The 22,245-nt window shown below is 41.7% G+C and overlaps 1 protein-coding gene across 1 annotated transcript in view; it reads left to right on the forward strand.

The window, feature by feature from the left end:
• LOC130909582 (uncharacterized) overlaps nucleotides 1-13,352 on the forward strand; it is a 148,337-nt gene extending 134,985 nt beyond the window's left edge. The window contains exon 8 of the mRNA XM_057826247.1: nucleotides 12,877-13,352. Coding sequence (XP_057682230.1) covers nucleotides 12,877-12,919 — 43 coding nt within the window. The 3' untranslated portion in view covers nucleotides 12,920-13,352. The remainder of the gene's footprint in view (nucleotides 1-12,876) is intronic.
• The last annotated feature ends 8,893 nt before the right edge of the window (nucleotides 13,353-22,245 follow it).

The following is a 22,245-nucleotide window of genomic DNA, read 5'->3' on the forward strand; positions in this document are numbered from 1 at the left end:
TTGAAAGGCAATTTAATATAAAGATACAATAGAGAACAACATGCTGAATAAATGTACAGTGTACAGTGCATAAACAACGAAATGCGAATATACTGTCCTCACCAGGACGCTACCGCTCGGTCCTGGCTATAGACAGCGAACTCCAAAAAGACAATTCTGGATGTCCGCATAATTTGTTGAATCAATTTGGTCCTCGATAGCAAACAGGTTCACATCACCGTAAATAAATGATAATTACGTACTATTACAGCAATAATGTAACAGATTAGCATGCGTTCGCTAGCATTAGCACACCATTCAAACAACCACACAACTGGCTGTAAGTGTCCGCTCGCGGGTGGAAAACACACAACAACAGAAAAGATGATACACGCAGGCGTTGCCTCTGTAGAGATATTTTAAAGGCATAAACAATGAACGTAGGTTCGCAGCCGTCTTTCTCTCTCGCTAACTAGTCCACTCACTCACTCACTCACTCACTCACTCACTCACTCACTCACTCACTCACTCACTCACTCACTCACTCACTCACTCACTCACTCACTCACTCACTCACTCACTCAGAGCTACGTAGCTGTCTGTCTTCTTCTGGTGTGCGAGCGCTTATTCACGTAAACAAGTGCGAGTGCGCTCCCAGGTGGGCGTGAAAGCGCCACAAACTAAATGCATCCATTTCAATATAAAAAAGTCAATTATACAATTTAACATACATTGCCAAAGGCAGAACGCGAACGTGGCCATAGCTATTAACAGTTATTCAGATAACTATAGCATGCTAACAAGTTTACAAAACCATCAGTCCAAAACACCATAATAACACGGGAAATTATATCATAATGTGTTAATAATTTCACTCACCAGGGGGCACCAGGCCTAATGGTTTTGTAAACCTGTTAGCATGCTATAGTAATCTGAATAACTGTTAATAGCTATGGTCACGTTCGCGTTCTGCCTTTGGCAATGTATGTTCAATTGTATAATTGACTTTTTTATATTGAAATGCATGCATTTAGTTTGTGGCGCTTTCACGCCCAACTGGGAGCGCACTCGTTATTATTATTTTTTCATGGCAAATGAAAATGGCCATAGCTATTAAGAGTTATTCAGATAACTATAGCATGCTAACAAGTTTACAAAACCATTAGTCCAAAACACCTAAATAACATGGGAAATGTTATCATAATGTGTTAATAATTTCACACATAAGTCACTGCTGAGTATAAGTCGCACCCCAAACCAAAATATGAAGAAAAAAAAACACGACTTATAGTCGGAAAAATACAGTAGTCTTTTACTGAATTGTATTGTCAAAAATAAGACACATTTGCTGCCCTGCCCAGGAAAGGGCCGTGAATGAAATGTCACCATTTTGATAACCTAACATCTCATATGTGTCATGAACATTCATTCATTCGTTCATTTTCCATGCCGCTTTTCCTCACGAGGGTCGCGGAGGTGCTGAAGCCTATCCCAGCTAACTCGGGGCAGTAGGCAGGGGACACCCTGAACTGGTTGCCAGCCAATTGCAGGGCACAAGGAGACATACAACCATTCACGCGCACACTCATACCTACGGACAATTTAGAGTGCTCAATCAGCCTACCATGCATGTTTTTGGGATGTCTGACCAATTTTGAGAAGCATTCAACTTACTGCTTCGGCGTAATGGTCTCAAACGTGCATGCAGGTATTTGACAAAAATGCAAGATTCAATCCATAATACCCGATTTCCTGTTGGGTTTGGAATATGGGTGCAAGAGACTTTTTGGAGCAGTTTTGCACAACGTATCCACTCCCCAAATTTCATCACTCTACGTCGAAAAAAACTAATAGGACAGGCCTTTTTTAAAAATTGAAGGGGGCGCCACTGAGCCATTTTATTACATCTTTTGGCAATGTTGCTAAATTCATGAAATCTACATGAAGCCACATGTATGTGCACATTTTGGTGAGTTTTCGAGCATGTTCAGACCTTGAAATTTGCCATTTTGAGAGAAAATGCCGAGGGTCTTTTCACTTTCCTGTTTGGATACTGCAACATCAACGAAAACTCAATATTTTTCATCAGATACCTAAAGACATGTCTTAAGGCTCCCCTGATGCAGGTTTGAGATCAATTGATGTTTTTCACCAGGAGGAGGAGCCTTTTTCGTAAAAAAGTGTGTTTCCTCTTCCCACAAGGGGGCGCCAGGCCTAATGGAAAATATTTCAATGCAGTCGTGTTCAGGTTAAGACACCTTACATGCATGCCAAATATGAAAAAGATTGGACCTTGTATCAGGAAGTTATTAATCATTTACTGAAATTGGCGCGTTGCCAAAAAAACACCCGACTTTGGTACCCCGCCCAGGTCAGGCCCGTGGACGAAAACTCACCATTTTCACAACTTAGTATCTCATATGTCTCATGAACACTTACACCAATTTTGAGGAAGATCCAACGTACTGGCTCGGCGCAACGGTCTGAAACGTGCATGCTGGTTTTCGCCCAAAATGCTATGTTTTTCAACATTCAATCCAGAATATCCCATTTCCTGTTGGGTTTGGAATATGGGTGCTTTAGACTTTTTGAAGCGGTTCTGGACAACGTATGCACTCCCCAAATTTCATCGCCCTACGTTGAAATACATCAAAGCAAAGGGCATTTCGAAAATTGCAAGGGGGCGCCACTGAGCCATTTTTTAATTTTTTTTGTAAACGTTGCCAAATTGTCGAAATTTTCGCGAAGCCGGATGTATGTGCAAATTTTGGTGAGTTTTTGAGCATGTTCAGGCCTTCAAATTGGCCATTTTCATTTGCCATGAAAAAATAATAATAATAATCCTTCGAAGAACAATAGGGCCTCGCACGCTGAGAGTGCTCGGGCCCTAATAACTAGGCCTGCAAGCAGGACTGAACGGGCCCTCGCAATCTAGCGCAACTCGGACGTCATGCAACTCGGACAGTGTGCAGGTCAGGGTGGTGGCAGATCGTCCTCTCTAATCATCTCATTAGAACCTAACATGCGCGAAAGTTGCCTCTTTACATTCACACACCTAAGAGATAAAAACCCCTATTGGACAGAGGACTACAAAAAAGGAGCGAATAAAGGGTCATTACAGCAACAGACAGAGACATGTGGACATGGGCCGTAAAATAAGTATTTTAAAAGGTCTTGAAACTACAATGACCAACCTGAAAAGAACTGGACATATATTTTAAAAAATGAGTGACTTTCTATTGCCACTAGTTGGCGCTGTAGGGTTGATGCAAATGACCCCTACAGGACCCTTCAGACTATGACTCAACAAGCACGATATGTTTGGCGCAGATATGTTGTAGAAGTTATGACTGTTCAAAACTTGTGGTGAGACGAAATGGCTTCAGTCATTTTTACTTCTCCTGTTGGACCCTTCTGCTTCAACCAAACCTCAGTATTTTTCATCAGGCACCTGAACACATGTCTTCAGGCTCCCCTGATGCAGGTTTGAGGTGAATAGATTTTTTTTTCCTTGGAGGAGGAGCCTGTTTCGTAAAAAAGGCATTTCCTGTTCCCACTAGGGGGCGCTAGGCCTAATGAGTAATATTTCAATGCACTCGTGTTCAGGGTGGGATCCCGCACATACATGCCAGATATGAAAAAGATTGAACGTTGTTTCAAGGAGCTATTAGTCCTTTACTGAATTTGTCATTTTGCCGAAAAAATGGCCGACTTTGGCACCACGCCCAGGTCAGACCCATGAATGAAAACACACCATTTTGAAAAGTTTAGATTTCATAGGTCTCCTGAATTGTCTAACCAATTTTGAAGATGATCCAATTGATTCCCTCTGTGACAAGGTCTCAAATGTGCACCCTGTTAATTGATAAAAATTTCACATTCGATCCAAAATACCCGATTTCCTGTTGGGTTTGGAATATGGGTGCAAGAGACTTTTTGGAGCAGTTTTGCACAAGGTATCGACTCCCCAAATTTCATTGCTCTACGTTAAAAAAACCTAATAGGAAACGCCTTTTTGAAAAATTCAAGGGGGCGCCACTGAGCCATTTTGTTACATTTTTTTGTAACGTTGCAAGATTATCGAAATCCACACAAAGCCGCATGTATGTGCAAAATTTGGTGAGTTTTCGTGCATGTCCAGGCCTCCAAATGTAAACTGTACTAGAAATGGACAGAAATTTCACATTTGATCCAAAATACCCGATTTTCTGTTGGATTTGGAATATGGGTGCAAGAGGCTTTTTTGAGCAGTTAGGCATAAGGTATCTACTCCCCAAATTTCATTGCTCTACGTTGAAAAAACCCAACAGGAAAGGCCTTTTTTAAAACTTCTTTCTGTCGCCACTAGTTGGCACTGTAGAGTTGATGCAAATGACCCCTACAAGAACCTTCAGGGTATGACTCTCAACAAACACGGAAAGTTTGGCGCAGATATGTTGCATATCTGCCGAGTTATGACTGTTCAAAGTTTTTGGCGAGACAAATTGTTGACGGTCATTTTCACTTCCAGTTTGGACCTCTCCGCTTCAACGAAACCTCAATATTTTTCATTAGGCACCTGAACACATGTCTTGAGGCTCCCCTGAAACAGGTTTGAGGTCAATAGATTTTTTTCCCTTGGAGGAGGAGCCTGTCTCGTAAAGAAGGCCATTTCCTGTTTCCACTAGGGGCGCCAGGCCTAATGGGTAATATTTCAATGCAGTCGTGTTCAGGCTGGGATATCTCATAAACATGCTAAAAATGAAAAAGATTGAACGTTGGATCACGGAGTTTTTAATCATTTTCTGAATTTGGTATTTTGCCTAAAAATGGCCGACTTTGGGACCACGCCCAGGCCAGACCCTTGAATGAAAACACACCATTTTGAAAACTTAAGATCTCATATGTCTCCTGAATAGTCTGACCAATTTTGAAGACGATCCAACTTTATCCTTCAGCGACAAGGTCTCAAATGTAAATCGATAAAATTTCGCATTTGACCCAAAATTTCCAGCTTCCTGTTGGGTTTGGAATATGGGTGCAAGAGACTTTTTGGAGCAGTTTTGTACAATGTATCGACTCACTAAATTTCATTGTTCTACGTTGAAAAAACCTAATAGGAGAGGCCTTTTTGAAAATTTCAAGGGGGCGCCACTGAGCCATTTTGTTAAATTTTTTTGTAGATTATCAAAATTTACGCAAAGTTGAATGTATGTGCAAATTTTGGTGAGTTTTCGTGCATGTTCAAGCCTCCAAACGTAAACTCCAACTGTGAACCGAAAAAATTTCACATTCGATCCAAAATACCCGATTTCCTGTTGGATTTGGAATATGGGTGCAAGAGGCTTTTTTGAACAGTTAGGCATAAGGTATCTACTCCCCAAATTTCATTGCTCTACGTTGAAAACCTGAGAGGAGAGGCCTTTTTGAAAATTTTAAGGGTCAAGGGGGCGCCACTGAGCCATTTTTTGACATTTTTTCAAAACGATGCAAGATTATCGAAATTTACGCGAATCTGCACGTATGTGCAAATTTTGGTGACTTTTCGTGCATGTTCAGGCCTCCAAATTGGCCATTTTCATTTGCCATGAAGAAAGAATAATAATAACTAGCGCAACTCGGACGTCACGCAACTCGGACTGTGTGCAGGTCAGGGTGGTGGCAGATCCTCCTCTCTAATCATCTCATTAGAACCTAACATGCTCGAAAGTCGCCTATTTACATTCCCACACCCAAGAGATAAAAACCCCTATTGGAGAGAGTACTACAAAAAAGGAGCCACTACTGAGCTGTGCAGCCAAGCCCTTATTCAAAACCAAAATTAATCTTCTAACTGGGCCAATTCGACCAAGTGTGCCAACTATTGTGGCTCTATAAGCTCCCTGAGTCTCTGAAAAAAAATATTTCCTTTAAATGGCGAACAAAGGGTCGTCACGGCAACAGACAGAGACACGTGGACATGGGCCGTAAAAAAGTATTTTAATAGGTCTTGAAACTACAATGACCAACATGAAAAGAACTGGACATGTTTTGGAAAAACGAGTGACTTTCTATCGCCACTAGTTGGCGCTGTAGGGTTGATGCAAATGACCCCTACAAGGCCCTTCAGGGTATGACTCTCAACAAGCACGGGAAGTTTGGCGCAGATATCTTGTATATCTGCCGAGTTATGACTGTTCAAAGTTTTTGGAGAGAAAAATTGTTGACAGTCATTTTCACTTTCCTGTTTGGACCCCTCCGCTTCAACGAAACTTCAATATTTTTCATCAGGCACCTGAAGACAGGTCTTAAGGTTTCCCTTATGCAGGTTTGAGGTAGATTGATTTTTTCCCTTTAGAGGAGGAGTGTGTCCCGTAAAAAAGGGCATTTCCTGTTCCCACTAGGAGGCGCCAGGCACAAATGGTAAATTTTCAATTCAGTCCTGCTCAGGCTGGTATACCTCACACACATGCCAGATTTAAAATAGATTGAACGTTGTATGAGGGAGTTATCAGTCATTTTCCGAATTCGGTGTTTTGGCGAAAAAATGGAAGAATTTGGCGCCCCGCCCAGGTCAGGCCCGTGAATGAAAACACACCATTTTTATAACTTAAGATTTCATATGCCTCATGAACAGTCTCACCAATTTTGAGAATGATCAAACTAATTCCCTAGGTGCCAAGGTGTAAAATGTGCACACTGTAAATCGATAAAAATTTCACATTCAATCCAAATTACCCGATTTCCTGTAGGATTTGGAATGTGTGTGCAAGAGACTTTTTGGAGCAGTTTTGCACAAAGTTTTGACTCTCCAAATTTCATCACTCTATGTTAGAAAAACCTAAATGGAGAGGCCTTTTTGAAAATTTCAAGGGGGCGCCACTGAGCCATTTTGTTAAATTGTTTCGTAACGTTGCAAGATTATCGAACGTTATCCAAAGCCGCATGTATGTGCAAATTTTGGTGAGTTTTTATGCATATTCAAGCCTCCAAATGTAAACTCTTACTGTGAACCCATGAAAATTTCACATTCGATCCAAAATACCCGATTTCCTGTTGGATTTGGAATATGGGTGCAAGAGACTTTTTGGAGCAGTTTTGCATAAGGTATCTACTCCCCAAATTTCCTTGCTCTATGTTGAAAAAACCCAATAGGAAAGGCCTTTTTTAAAACTTCTTTCTGTCGCCACTAGTTGGCACTGTAGAGTTGATGCAAATGACCCCTACAAGAACCTTCAGGGTATGACTCTCAACAAACACGGAAAGTTTGGCGCAGATATGTTGCATATCTGCCGAGTTATGACTGTTCAAAGTTTTTGGCGAGACAAATTGTTGACGGTCATTTTCACTTCCAGTTTGGACCTCTCCGCTTCAACGAAACCTCAATATTTTTCATCAGGGACCTGAACACATGTCTTGAGGCTCCCCTGAAACAGGTTTGAGGTCAATAGATTTTTTTCCCTTGGAGGAGGAGCCTGTCTCGTAAAGAAGGCCATTTCCTGTTCCCACTAGGGGGCGCCAGGACTAATGGGTAATATTTCAATGCAGTCGTGTTCAGGCTGGGATATCTCATATACATGCTAGAAATGAAAAAGATTGAACGTTGTATCACGGAGTTTTTAATCATTTTCTGAATTTGGTATTTTGCCCAAAAATGGCCGACTTTGGGACCACGCCCAGGCCAGACCCTTGAATGAAAACACACCATTTTGAAAACTTAAGATCTCATAGGTCTCCTGAATAGTCTGACCAATTTTGAAGACGATCCAACTTTATCCTTCAGCGACAAGGTCTCAAATGTAAATCGATAAAATTTCGCATTTGACCCAAAATTTCCGGCTTCCTGTTGGGTTTGGAATATGGGTGCAAGAGACTTTTTGGAGCAGTTTTGTACAATGTATCGACTCACTAAATTTCATTGTTCTACGTTGAAAAAACCTAATAGGAGAGGCCTTTTTGAAAATTTCAAGGGGGCGCCACTGAGCCATTTTGTTAATTTTTTTTATAGATTATCAAAATTTACGCAAAGTTGAATGTATGTGCAAATTTTGGTGAGTTTTCATGCATGTTCAAGCCTCCAAACGTAAACTCCAACTGTGAACCGAAAAAATTTCACATTCGATCCAAAATACCCGATTTCCTGTTGGATTTGGAATATGGGTGCAAGAGGCTTTTTTGAACAGTTAGGCATAAGGTATCAACTCCCCAAATTTCATTGCTCTACGTTGAAAACCTGAGAGGAGAGGCCTTTTTGAAAATTTTAAGGGTCAAGGGGGCGCCACTGAGCCATTTTTTGACATTTTTTCAAAACGACGCAAGATTATCGAAATTTACGCGAATCTGCACGTACGTGCAAATTTTGGTGACTTTTCGTGCATGTTCAGGCCTCCAAATTGGCCATTTTCATTTGCCCTGAAAAAAGAATAATAATAATAACTAGCCCTGCAAGCAGGACTGACGGGCCCTCGCGTATGGCGCAACTCGGACGTCAAACAAAGTCGGAGGGCAGGCAGGTCGGGGCGGTGGCAGTCGACAACAGACAGATATCCAGGCAGATATATTGCATGTCTGAATGTTCAGAATTAGTGGGGAGAGAAAATGGCGACGGTCATGATGACTTTCTTATCGGACCCCTCTGCTTTAACAAAACAAAAGTGTTTATTAGGCACCTGAACACGGTCATTATGACTTTCCTATTGGACCCCTCTGCTTTAAGGAAACAAAAGTCTTACCGGAGTATACTGGACTGTCTCAGAAAATTAGAATACACAATATTCTAATTTTATGAGACAGTCCTGTACATTAATCCACCATTTAAAGCAGGGGTGTCCAAACTTTTTGCAAAGGGGACCAGATTTGGCGTGGTAAAAATGTGGGGGGCCGACCTTGGCTGACGTCCTTTACATAGAACAATATACAGGACTGTCTCAGAAAATTAGAATATTGTGTATTCTAATTTTCTGAGACAGTCCAGTAAGTCGCATTTGTGGGTGAAATTTACTTGATAAAATCCAACACATAGAACAGATATGTCATCTTGAAAGGCAATTTAATATAAAAATACAATAGAGAACAACATGCTGAATAAATGTACAGTGTACAGTGCATAAACAACGAAATGCGAATATACTGTCCTCACCAGGACGCTACCGCTCGGTCCTGGCTATAGACAGCGAACTCCAAAAAGACAATTCTGGATGTCCGCATAATTTGTTGAATCAATTTGGTCCTCGATAGCAAACAGGTTCACATCACCGTAAAAAAATGATAATTACGTACTATTACAGCAATAATGTAACAGATTAGCATGCGTTCGCTAGCATTAGCACACCATTCAAACAACCACACAACTGGCTGTAAGTGTCCGCTCGCGGGTGGAAAACACACAACAACAGAAAAGATGATACACGCAGGCGTTGCCTCTGTAGAGATATTTTAAAGGCATAAACAATGAACGTAGGTTCGCAGCCGTCTTTCTCTCTCGCTAACTAGTCCACTCACTCACTCACTCACTCACTCACTCACTCACTCACTCACTCACTCACTCACTCACTCACTCACTCACTCACTCACTCACTCACTCACTCACTCACTCACTCACTCACTCACTCAGAGCTACGTGGCTGTCTGTCTTCTTCTGGTGTGCGAGCGCTTATTCACGTAAACAAGTGCGAGTGCGCTCCCAGGTGGGCGTGAAAGCGCCACAAACTAAATGCATCCATTTCAATATAAAAAAGCCAATTATACAATTGAACATACATTGCCAAAGGCAGAACGCGAACGTGGCCATAGCTATTAACAGTTATTCAGATAACTATAGCATGCTAACAAGTTTACAAAACCATCAGTCCAAAACACCAAAATAACACGGGAAATTATATCATAATGTGTTAATAATTTCACTCACCAGGGGGCACCAGGCCTAATGGTTTTGTAAACCTGTTAGCATGCTATAGTAATCTGAATAACTGTTAATAGCTATGGCCACGTTCGCGTTCTGCCTTTGGCAATGTATGTTCAATTGTATAATTGACTTTTTTATATTGAAATGGATGCATTTAGTTTGTGGCGCTTTCACGCCCAACTGGGAGCGCACTCGTTATTATTATTTTTTCATGGCAAATGAAAATGGCCATAGCTATTAAGAGTTATTCAGATAACTATAGCATGCTAACAAGTTTACAAAACCATTAGTCCAAAACACCTAAATAACATGGGAAATGTTATCATAATGTGTTAATAATTTCACACATAAGTCACTGCTGAGTATAAGTCGCACCCCAAACCAAAATATGAAGAAAAAAAAACACGACTTATAGTCGGAAAAATACAGTAGTCTTTTACTGAATTGTATTGTCAAAAATAAGACACATTTGCTCCCCTGCCCAGGAAAGGGCCGTGAATGAAATGTCACCATTTTGATAACCTAACATCTCATATGTGTCATGAACATTCATTCATTCATTCATTTTCCATGCCGCTTTTCCTCACGAGGGTCGCGGAGGTGCTGGAGCCTATCCCAGCTAACTCAGGGCAGTAGGCAGGGGACACCCTGAACTGGTTGCCAGCCAATTGCAGGGCACAAGGAGACATACAACCATTCACGCGCACACTCATACCTACGGACAATTTAGAGTGCTCAATCAGCCTACCATGCATGTTTTTGGGATGTCTGACCAATTTTGAGAAGCATTCAACTTACTGCTTCGGCGTAATGGTCTCAAACGTGCATGTAGGTTTTTGACAAAAATGCAAGATTCAATCCATAATACCCGATTTCCTGTTGGGTTTGGAATATGGGTGCAAGAGACTTTTTGGAGCAGTTTTGCACAACGTATCCACTCCCCAAATTTCATCACTCTACGTCGAAAAAAGCTAATAGGACAGGCCTTTTTTAAAAATTGAAGGGGGCGCCACTGAGCCATTTTATTACATCTTTTGGCAATGTTGCTAAATTCATGAAATCTACATGAAGCCACATGTATGTGCACATTTTGGTGAGTTTTCGAGCATGTTCAGACCTTGAAATTTGCCATTTTGAGAGAAAATGCCGAGGGTCTTTTCACTTTCCTGTTTGGATACTGCAACATCAACGAAAACTCAATATTTTTCATCAGATACCTAAAGACATGTCTTAAGGCTCCCCTGATGCAGGTTTGAGATCAATTGATATTTTTCACCAGGAGGAGGAGCCTTTTTAGTAAAAAAGGGTGTTTCCTCTTCCCACAAGGGGGCGCCAGGCCTAATGGAAAATATTTCAATGCAGTCGTGTTCAGGTTAAGACACCTTACATGCATGCCAAATATGAAAAAGATTGGACCTTGTATCAGGAAGTTATTAATCATTTACTGAAATTGGCGCGTTGCCAAAAAAACACCCGACTTTGGTACCCCGCCCAGGTCAGGCCCGTGGACGAAAACTCACCATTTTCACAACTTAGTATCTCATATGTCTCATGAACACTTACACCAATTTTGAGGAAGATCCAACGTACTGGCTCGGCGCAACGGTCTGAAACGTGCATGCTGGTTTTCGCCCAAAATGCTATGTTTTTCAACATTCAATCCAGAATATCCCATTTCCTGTTGGGTTTGGAATATGGGTGCTTTAGACTTTTTGAAGCGGTTCTGGACAACGTATCCACTCCCCAAATTTCATCGCCCTACGTTGAAATACATCAAAGCAAAGGGCATTTTGAAAATTGCAAGGGGGCGCCACTGAGCCATTTTTTTATTTTTTTTGTAAACGTTGCCAAATTTTCGAAATTTTCGCGAAGCCGGATGTATGTGCAAATTTTGGTGAGTTTTTGAGCATGTTCAGGCCTTCAAATTGGCCATTTTCATTTGCCATGAAAAAATAATAATAATAATCCTTCGAAGAACAATAGGGCCTCGCACGCTGAGAGTGCTCGGGCCCTAATAATAATAATAATAATAATAATAATCCTTTGCATTACAATAGGGCCTTCGCACGTCTAGTGCTCGGGCCCTAATAATAATAATAATAATAATCCTTTGCAAAACAATAGGGCCTTCGCACGTCTAGTGCTCGGGCCCTAATAATCCTTTGCATTACAATAGGGCCTTCGCACGCCTAGTGCTCGGGCCCTAATAATCCTTTGCATTACAATAGGGCCTTCGCACGCCTAGTGCTCGGGCCCTAATAATAATAATAATAATAATCCTTTGCATTACAATAGGGCCTTCGCACGCCTAGTGCTCGGGCCCTAATAATAATAATAATAATTCCTGTAATAGTGTAACGAAACGGGTTCTAATAAGGCGGACGTTTTTTTCTGTACCTGAAGGCACCGCGGCGCTGACGTGACAAAGAGGGAGGGGAGCGGGTGAAAGTTTACTTTCGCTTTCAATGCTTTCTTGAGAACATCGTCAATTGCGGCAGACAGCAGGCGTTTTGTGTTGAATAAGTTGTGAAAGAAATGATGAAAACGTGGCGAAGCTGGCGATTTCTCTGGAGATGTTACCACAATAAGAATTGTCAGCTTAACTTATAAAGACTGGCGAACGATGGTCGGAGGAGGAAAGTGGAGATGTATTGTTGAGCCATTTCACGGATGCCCACCCTACGCTCATATTTTTCTGTCATTTGCATCTTCATTTAGAAGGTAAGCTTCAACTTTTTCCTTGTTTCACCACCTGTACCAACCTTTTCTGAAACGTGTTGATTTGTCACACAAGAAAATCCGCCGTGCATTCGTTTGCGGTGCTGCCATTGTCGTCGTATTTCGAGCATGTCGTCGGATGTAGAAACAAATGGCGAGTCAAATTTTACGTCGGATGTCGAAAAGTTCGTGTGTCGAAGCGATCCTATGTAGAGGTACCACTGTATTTGGTTTTAGAAATGCAACATGAAGTAATGGAAAATGATTGAATTAATCACATTGAAGCAGACCATTTCAACACTGTTTTGTCTTTACAGAAATCCAAGGTCCTGGACGGGGTGGAGATTCCTCTGCATCTAATTGGTGATAATGCCTACCCACTTAAAAAATGGTTGATGAAAGGATTTACACAACATCGTCAACTCTCAAGAGAAGAAGCGCAGTACACCTACACCCTGAGCTCTGCATGGATGGTTGTTGAAAATGCCTTCGGTCGGTTGAAAGGGCGCTGGAGATGTCTTATGAAGAGAAATGACATTAACCTTGCTGAAATGTCCAATGTTGTAGCTGCTTGTTGTATTCTGCATAATGTATGTGAAATACAGAAAGACAACTTTTTACCAGAGTGGAACCCGGCACCAGAGGAGAATGTCCTCCAACCACACATTGCAATGCCACAAAGGGAAAGAGAGAACACTGCCCTGCTCATTCGCAGTGCGGTTGTCGCAAATATGTGTGCTCTGTTGGAAAATTAGTGTTGTGTGGTCATGATCATGTTGTGAGAAAACTGTCTTGATGGGTTTAAGAAATAAATGCCATTTTCATGCTGCAGCTGTGGTGCTAAATTATTAGCAGATAAGCAAAATAATACAAAGAACCACCAAATTTTGGTTATGTTGTGTTCTGTTGGTTGATATACAGAGAGAGACAAACAGCTTTTTGTGCACACAAAGCTTAAATATTTATATACAGATTGTTTAAATGTGACACACAGTATAAAAAATGTTTTAAACACACACAATACAAGTACCATATAGGCTCAAAGGTCTCTGTAGGTCGGACCTAGCTTTGCTGGGGTACTCGCGTAAGAAGGCCCAGCCTGGTAGAATGATTCATAACTGCCATGTGTTTCGTACATTGGCTGCTGTGGTTGAATCTGTAGTGCTGGTGCAGTCCTGGAAAGCAGCATTTCAAACAGCATCCTCTGATCTACCCTCGTGTCCTTGTGTTGTCTTTCCAGGCTCTCTAATAACTTTCTGTCCTGCTCCAAAAATAATTGAAACCGAGCATCCTCCCGTACATCTGCTTCTTTGTCCATTCTCTGAGTTCCTTCAGGGTAGCAGCTAAGATGGTGGATGTCTGGTCAAGTCTTGTCCTTTTCTTTCTCGGAGGACGGTTGGTGCCTGGGAACAAAATTTCGGGGAATTACAACATGAAGTAGCGGCCCACACAGGGACAAACACGCACAGACACGCAAAAAAAAACAACAACTGATGATCGGTGGAACAGTTATCTAATGCAGAAATAAATCCATATCGAGAAACAAAAATTCACCACTCACCTCTTTCGGGCTGGCTGGAGTCCTCGGATATTTCTTCCTCTTCCTCGGTCCTAGCTTCAGCTTGGCTTTTGGTGCCATCTCTGTCCTCTCCGTTTTCCCTCGCCACGTCGTGGTCCTCGTCTTCTACAGTGCTTGACGAAGCGGTGGACGAGCTGGATAAGTACGGGGATGATGCAGCGGACGCGGCCATGGAGCCAGATAGCCTCACGGGGTTAGCCAAAGCAGAGGTGCCGTAAATGCTGTTGCACAGCTCGTAAAATTGCCATTCACGATGACCCATTCCACTGCGGTTATTGTTGTCTTTTAAGGAGAGATATGTTTTTTTTAGGGCTGTCAAAATTATCGCGTTAACGGGCGTTAATTAATTTTTTAAATTAATCACGTTAAAATATTTGACGCAATTAACGCACTAGGCCCGCTCAGACAGATTTAAATGTCAGTACAGTGAAAGGCCAACTTGTTAATTGTGTGTTATGGAGTTTTTCCGCCCTCTGCTGGCGCTTGGGTGTGACTTGCATATGTTATCTGGCGTAATGTCGCCCTCTGCTGGCGATTCAGTGCAGCTGATTATTTGGGTTTCGGCGCGCTTTTCTGACGTGATTATATGTCGACGCGAACTCACACTAATAGACAGTGCTATTCAGACCAGCTAACGTGCGCATCCAGTATTCAGTGGCAGTTCTCATAGCCCCATCACACTGTTTGTGTCTAATACATGCATCGCTTGTGAGTTATATTCCTCCTTTGTTTATATTCATGAGCATTAGATAGTTATTGATGATGTGTATTTGAATTTGTTCACATATATGGTGAAATGCAGTTACATTGTTAGATGCTTGTGAGCTAATTGGCTAGTGCTACTGCTCAAATGGACACGTGTGTGTACATTTTATGTTATTTTGTGATTTATGCAAGTTATTGACACATTGCTTTGTTATTTTCAGTTTTACAAAAATACAAGAAACGTGCTCCTGTCAAAAAGAGGTGACTTCAGTAAAGCCCATGCAACTTTGCCACACCGTCTGATTTCTTTTTGGAACTTATGTTCGCTATCTGTCAATTTGTGTACTCACACACATTGAGGACAGAATAGGACTACTAGTTTATTTTTTGATTGAAAATTTTACAAATTTTATTAAAACGAAAACATTAAGAGGTGTTTTAATATAACATTTCTATAACTTGTACTAATATTCATCTTTTAAGAACTACAAGTCTTTCTATCCATGGATCACTTTAACAGAATGTTAATAATGTTAATGCCATCTTGTTGATTTATTGTTATAATAAACAAATACAGTCCGTATGTACCGTATGTTGAATGTATATATCCATCTTGTCTTATCTTTCCATTCCAACAATAATTTACAGAAAAATATGGCATATTTTATAGATGGTTTGAATTGCGATTAATTGCGATTAATTACGATTAATTAATTTTTAAGCTGTCATTAACTCGATTAAAAATTTTAATCGTTTGACAGCCCTAGTTTTTTTCAATGCATTCAGTTTGTTGATTATCTGCCTTGGAGTCCGGTCGTAGCCTCGAGCTTTTAATTTATCACCAATATTTTTATAAATTGCTGTGTCTCGCACGGTCCCAGACATCTGTCGCTGAATCTCCTCTTCTCCACGGATGGAAAGGAGCTGGCAGGTCTCATCATGTTTCCAATGCTGGGACATGTTGTAATGTGGTGCGTGACTTGCTCCTTTGAATAGCATTGACGTAACTACGGTTGTGGGCCGTGTTAAATGGGGAGGCGACTGGCGCGTTGTTATGACGCATCACGTAAGAGCCTACGTCACCACGTAAATTAGCGTGTTGACTGTTTTGCTTTCACACTGCATGGCAATCAGAGCCGAGGCGATTTTAACGCGGGTCGCTTGGCGGGTCGATTGACACTGGTCAAAGCGGGTCGCTGCACCTTTCCCACTGCCACCAAAAGCCGATTGTTAGCGGGTTGACACGGGTTTTTTGGCCAGTGGGAAAGGGATATAAGAGTAGTTTTACTAAGCCAGAAACGCTACTCTTACTCCGCTACTTTGGGCTACACCATTTGTTACATTTTTCCTTTTTATTTTACATATTAGATTTTACTTTTTTTTTTGCCAGCGACGCCAGCAATAGTTTACTAGTTTACCAATGAGATGTGGCAACAATAATCATATGACTCCATTATACCAATCAGACTCAAGCTTGCCGTTCTATGATCACACGACGCCTTTAAAGTACAGTAAAATATGAAGTATTTGACTTAGAGCGCTGCCCTCAACATGACTCAAAAGCGCAGATTTTAATCCCGCTTCCAGTTTTTACTGTATTTGGCAGTGATGGACCACAGAAAACTGGAGGTATGATCCTTTTAACCCTTTAACATCAGGGCCTATTCTGTCCGAATTTGCATGCCTTTGATGCTGCCTTTATTTATTTATTTTTTTAATGTTTGTAATGGCCTGGTTGGGTCCCTTTTTTTTTAGGACACCATTATCTTCATGTCCAAACTTGGTTTCTTCACGGACCAATTTTTGGGGCCAAAATTTGTAATACTGATGTCCCATTGACAAACAAAAATGCTCAACGAACCATTTTATAACTTGACAATACAGTGAGGAGCAGGAGCATTTGCACCCCTTGTGATTTTGCAAGTTCACTCACTTAGGAAATAGGTAGAGGTCTGGGATTTCAAACATAGATTTTCACTTATAGAGACATCATCTTAAAAGCCAGAACTCAAATTTTTCAATAATTTATATGTAATTACTGGGGTTCATAAGTATTTTTACCCCTGAGGAAATCGGTGCTAAAATTTAGTGCTTCACCAGGCTGTCACATATGGAAACGGGGATTTTTGCACATTCTTCCACACAAACCTTTTTTTGATCTGTCAGGTTTCAGGACTGTTGTTGAGAAACACCAACTTTCAGCTACATCCAAAGATTTTCTATTGGATTGAAGTCTGGGGACTGGCAAAGCACTCCAGAACCTTGATATGCTTTTACGCAGCCACTCCTTGGTCAGCTTGACTGTGTTCGTCGTGTGACATACACTGCTGCTGCCATAGTGTGCACTTCCTGTGGGTGTGGTATTACAGTATAAAAGGAATCTCTGTGATGTGTCGGTGACACATATGCTGAGAAGCACACTGAATAAAGAAGTGTTGCTCCCTTCAAGTCTCGGCCTTACATGTATTTAGATCTAGGAAGTACATAACAAAAGTGGCGACGAGGACGTCTGGACCTGCGTCAGCTCGGACGTGCTGTTTTTGGAGTTTGCTGCGGGTCGCGGTGCGCCAGGGGACAGACGGCGCAGACCTCAGCTTCCACATCGTGACTTCATGGGGAGGAGGACGAGCGGAGATTTCAAATAGACCGTGAAGGTGCTGTATAACCAGGCGCTATGGCGGGAGTTATCGGCTCTGTTGGTCCTTTTGATGAGCTTGTGGAACCTTGTGGAACAGTGGAGCTCGTACACGGAGCGGTTTGGCTGTTTCGTGGAAGCTAACGAAATAGCGGAATAGAAAGTAGGGCCTACGTTTTTGAGCGGCCAAAGACCAAAGACTTTCAATTTACTGAGAAACCTGTTTCAACCCGATAAACCTGGCAGTAAAACGTACAGGGAAATCATGGAAACTCTTAATGGACATTTTTCACCCAAGCCACTTGTGATTGCAGAGAGATTCTGATTCTACAGGAGAAATCAGGAAGAGGGGGAATCTGTCACTATGTTCATAGCGGCGCTGTGGAAGCTGGCTGAACATTGTGAGTTTGGTGATGTTTTAGAAGACACATTAAGAGACAGATTGGTATGTGGACTGAGAAATGAAGCAACACAAAAGAAGTTACTCTCAGAAAGTGGACTGACATTAAGGAAAGCCTTTAATGTAAGTGTGGCTATGGAAATGGCTTCAAAGGAGGATCAACAACTGAACATGACGAGCAGAATACACCAAGTGGCTAGTACCCAAAGCGATGTTGCTGGTCCCTGTTTTAGGTGCGGTAAAACAGGGCACCTTTCCTCCTCCTGTTAGTGCAAAGAAATGAACTGTCGTAATTGTGGGAAGAAGGGTCATGTTGAGCGTACCTGTCGGAAAAAAACAGCACAGACAAAGATAAGGAAATGAATGACAAGAAGAAAACAAAGAAATATGTCAAAGCAGTAGAGAGTGCCTCTACTTCCGAAGGTGACACTGACGTGCACACCGTGCATGTAATGAGTGTGGACGGGAACTCTGGGTGTTACTGGGTCACACCAATGTTGGAGGGTCACCCAGTCAAAATGCAAATAGACACTGGATCACAGGCATCGCTTGTGTCATACCAAGTCTATAAACAGTGTTTGAGACACCTTCCATTAAGACCGTCAGACACTGTGTTCAAAGTGTACACTGGACACAAAGTGCACATGAAAGGAATGACTGACATTACTGTGTAATGCAATGATCAAACTGCAAAACCTCCAGTGTATGTCCCAAAAGGGAATTTTGCTTCCATCATGGGACGACCATGGATTAATACACTGCATGTAAATTGGCAAGAAGTTCAGCGGCTATCAGACTATTCTTCACAACTACAAGTCATCCTGGAAAAGAATGAAGAGGTTTTTCGCGAGGAATTGGGCAGACATTACTATGAAATTGCACATTAAACCACGAAGCAAACCTGTGTTTATGAAGGCTAGGACAGTGCCGTATGCAATTCGTGACAAAGTCGAGGCTGACCTGGATGCGTTGGTCAAAAGTGGTGTTTTGGAACCAGTCACCACCAGCGAATGGGCGACACCGATTGTGCCGGTTCTGAAATAGAATGGCGGAATTTGCACATGTGGCAACTTTAAAGTGACTTTGAATCCGGTGCTTTGTGTGGAACAGTACCCACTTCCATTGATTGATAATTTATTTGCAGGTCTGAGCGGGGCTCAAAAATTCAGTAAAATTGACCTCAAACAAGCTTACCTGCAGATGCATGTGGACAAAGAATCATGGGAGTGGCTGACAACTAACACGCACAAGGGACTTTTCAGATATTGCAGATTACCTTTTGGCATCACATCTGCTCCTGCTCTGTTTCAACAGGCTATGGATAAAATTTTGAGTGGATTGCCAGGAATACAATGTTACTTGGATGACATTCTCTGCACCGGTGCCAACGACGAGGAGCATCTTCTCAACCTGGATGCTGTATTAGAAAGGCTAAGGCAGTATGGTCTTCGAGTGCGCAAGGAAAAATGTGAAATTTTGAGACCATCGGTGGAGTATCTCGGGCATGTGATAGACCACGAAGGACTACACAAGGCTCCATCAAAGACCAAGGCATTTGTGGATGCACCCGCCCAAGAAAATGTGAGTCAGCTTAGATCTTTTTAGGTCTACTGAACTATTATGGACGGTTTATTCCCAATTTGGCATCGCTTCTTAAACCATTGCATGAGCTGTTGTGCAAAGATGTAAAATGGAAATGGACGAATGAGTGTAACAAAGCTTTTCGAAATACGAAAACGCCCTGATTACATCAGAGGTTCTCACTCATTTCAACCCTTCATATCCAATACAGCTGGCATGCGATGCTTCACTTTATGATGTGGGTGCTGTCATCTCCCATGTGTTCCCGAACATAGATGAAAGACCAATTGCTTTCGCATCGAGAACACTTAACAAAGCAGAGTCAAACTATGCTCAATTGGAACGAGAAGTATTGAGGATTATTTTTGGTGTGAGGAAGTTCCACCAATATTTGTATGGAAGGAAGTTTACTCTGTTAATGGACCACAGACCACTGACAACGATTTTGGGACCTCATGCAGGAATCCCTTCGCTGGCTGCTGAACGCCTTCAGAAGTGCGCTTTGTTGTTATCAGCTCACTCATACGACATCAAGTATCGTAAATCTGATTTGTATTGCAATGCTAATGGGCTTTCGAGGTTGCCGCTTCCTGTCACAAAACATGAACCTACCTCAGTGGACATATTCTATTTCCGAAATGTTGAACATGCACGGATTTCAGCTTCGCAAGTGAAACGTGCAACTCGGAATGACCCCGAACTGTCAGTCATCATGGACATGGTAAATATAGGACAAACCAAGTGTGAGAACACCACTCTCAAACCTTTTTTGGATAGGAGGGGGGAACTTTCTGTTCAATCGGATGGTTTGCTGTGGGGGAGGAGAGTGATTGTGCCACAGTCACTGCGGGCTAAAATGCTTGCGCAACTGCATGCAGGTCACAGTGGTATTGTTAAAATGAAAGAAATGGCGAGAAGTTATTTTTGGTAGCCAGGATTAGATAAACAGATCGAAGAGACAAAAATTTTAAAAAGTAAAAAATTGTTCATCTTGCCAGAAGATTCGCAACAATCCACCTGCAGCCCCACTTCATCCTTGGGATTTTCCTCAGGATCCCTGGCACCGCATTCATATTGACTTTGCGGGCCTTTCGAAAATGGAATGTTTCTGGTTGCTATCGATGCCCATAGTAAGCGGCCAGAGGTAACTATGATGAAATCAACCACATCGGAAAAGACAATTGAGAAGTTAGGAGACATGTTAAGTTGTCTCAGAGCCCCTGCACAACTCGTGTCAGAAAACAGGCCCCAATTTGTGTCAAAAGAAATGGCTGAATTCCTGCAAGCCAATGGGGTTCAACACATCAAGTCGGCTCCCTATCACCCGGTAACCAACGGCTTGGCAGTGAGGTTTGTGCAGACCCTCAAACATGCTCTCAAAGCATCACAAGGGCAAAGTACACTCCATCAGAGACTATACGAATTTCTCCTCAAATACCGAACATCTGTGCATGCAACTACCAAGGTATCGCCGGCGAGCCTAATGTTTTCTATAACATCTGTGCATGCGACTACCAAGGTATCGCTGGCATGGACCTGCTGAAACCACCAACCCTGAGCGAGATTGTTCAAATGGATCAACGGAAACAAGTCAAGTACAGAGACCTGCATTCCAAGAACCAAGTTTTTGCACCTGGTGACTCTATTATGGCCCGAGGTTATCAAAGTAAGGAAAAGTGGGTCCCTGCCACCATCATTGCTCAAACTGGGCCTGTTACCTACACAGTTCAGACAGCTGATAGTGTTTGGCGTCGCCATGTGGATCAATTGTTGTGAACACCAGACACTACTCCAGAACTGTCTATTGATTGTGATGATGCTAGCAGTGTAATTATACCAGAAATGTCTAGCTTACTGGATGTGCCAAAAATACCAGAAATTTCTAGCTTACCGGATGTGTCAAACCCAAACAATCCTGCTGTAATTGTGTCTAATTCAACCAATGCACAAACGGAACCTGAAACGGTATCGGGACCTGTTTCCACAAGTGAAAAATCTGAAGTGACTGTTGAACGTCGTTATCCTGCACACGACAGGCGACCGTTTGCTAGATTGGATTTATGAATTATAAGTAAGATGGGAAAAACAGGAGGTATTTTTGTGTTTATTTCTGGGACATGTTATGTAAGGGGAGAGGAGATGTGACATATTTATGTCACACTGCTGTTGCCATAGTGTGCACTTCCTGTGGATGTGGTATTACAGTATAAAAGGAATCCCTGTGATGTGGCGGTGACACATATACTGAGAAGCACACTGAATAAAGAAGTGTTGTTCCCTTGAAGTCTCGGCCTTGCATGTACTTAGATCAGAGGTTGCGCTAGACTTTTTCGTTGTCTGTCATTTTGTCTGACAGGGTCATAAAAATCCGGTCATAATCTATTTTTACCCGTCACTTAAATTTTTAAAATGACTATATCTTGATGCAGTCACTATATGTATATACACAATAATACAATAATACTTTATAATACAGTGGGGAGAACAAGTATTTGATACACTGCCAATGGGTTTTCCCATTGGCAGTGTATCAAATACTTGTTCTCCCCCCCCTGTATAAAGTAACTAAAATTAGTGCAGTCATGGATTACAGTAAGCAGGCCAGTACTGTGTTTCCATATATATTTTTATTGTAATGTATATACAGGATATATATATATTTTTCCCCCCCAACTGGGACCTTCCATGATCCTAATACATTTAATAATAATAAAATATTATATAATTTCATTATATATATATATATATATATATATATATTTTTTTTTTTTTTATTTTTTTTTTTT

This window comes from Corythoichthys intestinalis, chromosome 21 (assembly GCF_030265065.1).
Source record: "Corythoichthys intestinalis isolate RoL2023-P3 chromosome 21, ASM3026506v1, whole genome shotgun sequence".
Taxonomy (NCBI): domain Eukaryota; kingdom Metazoa; phylum Chordata; class Actinopteri; order Syngnathiformes; family Syngnathidae; genus Corythoichthys; species Corythoichthys intestinalis.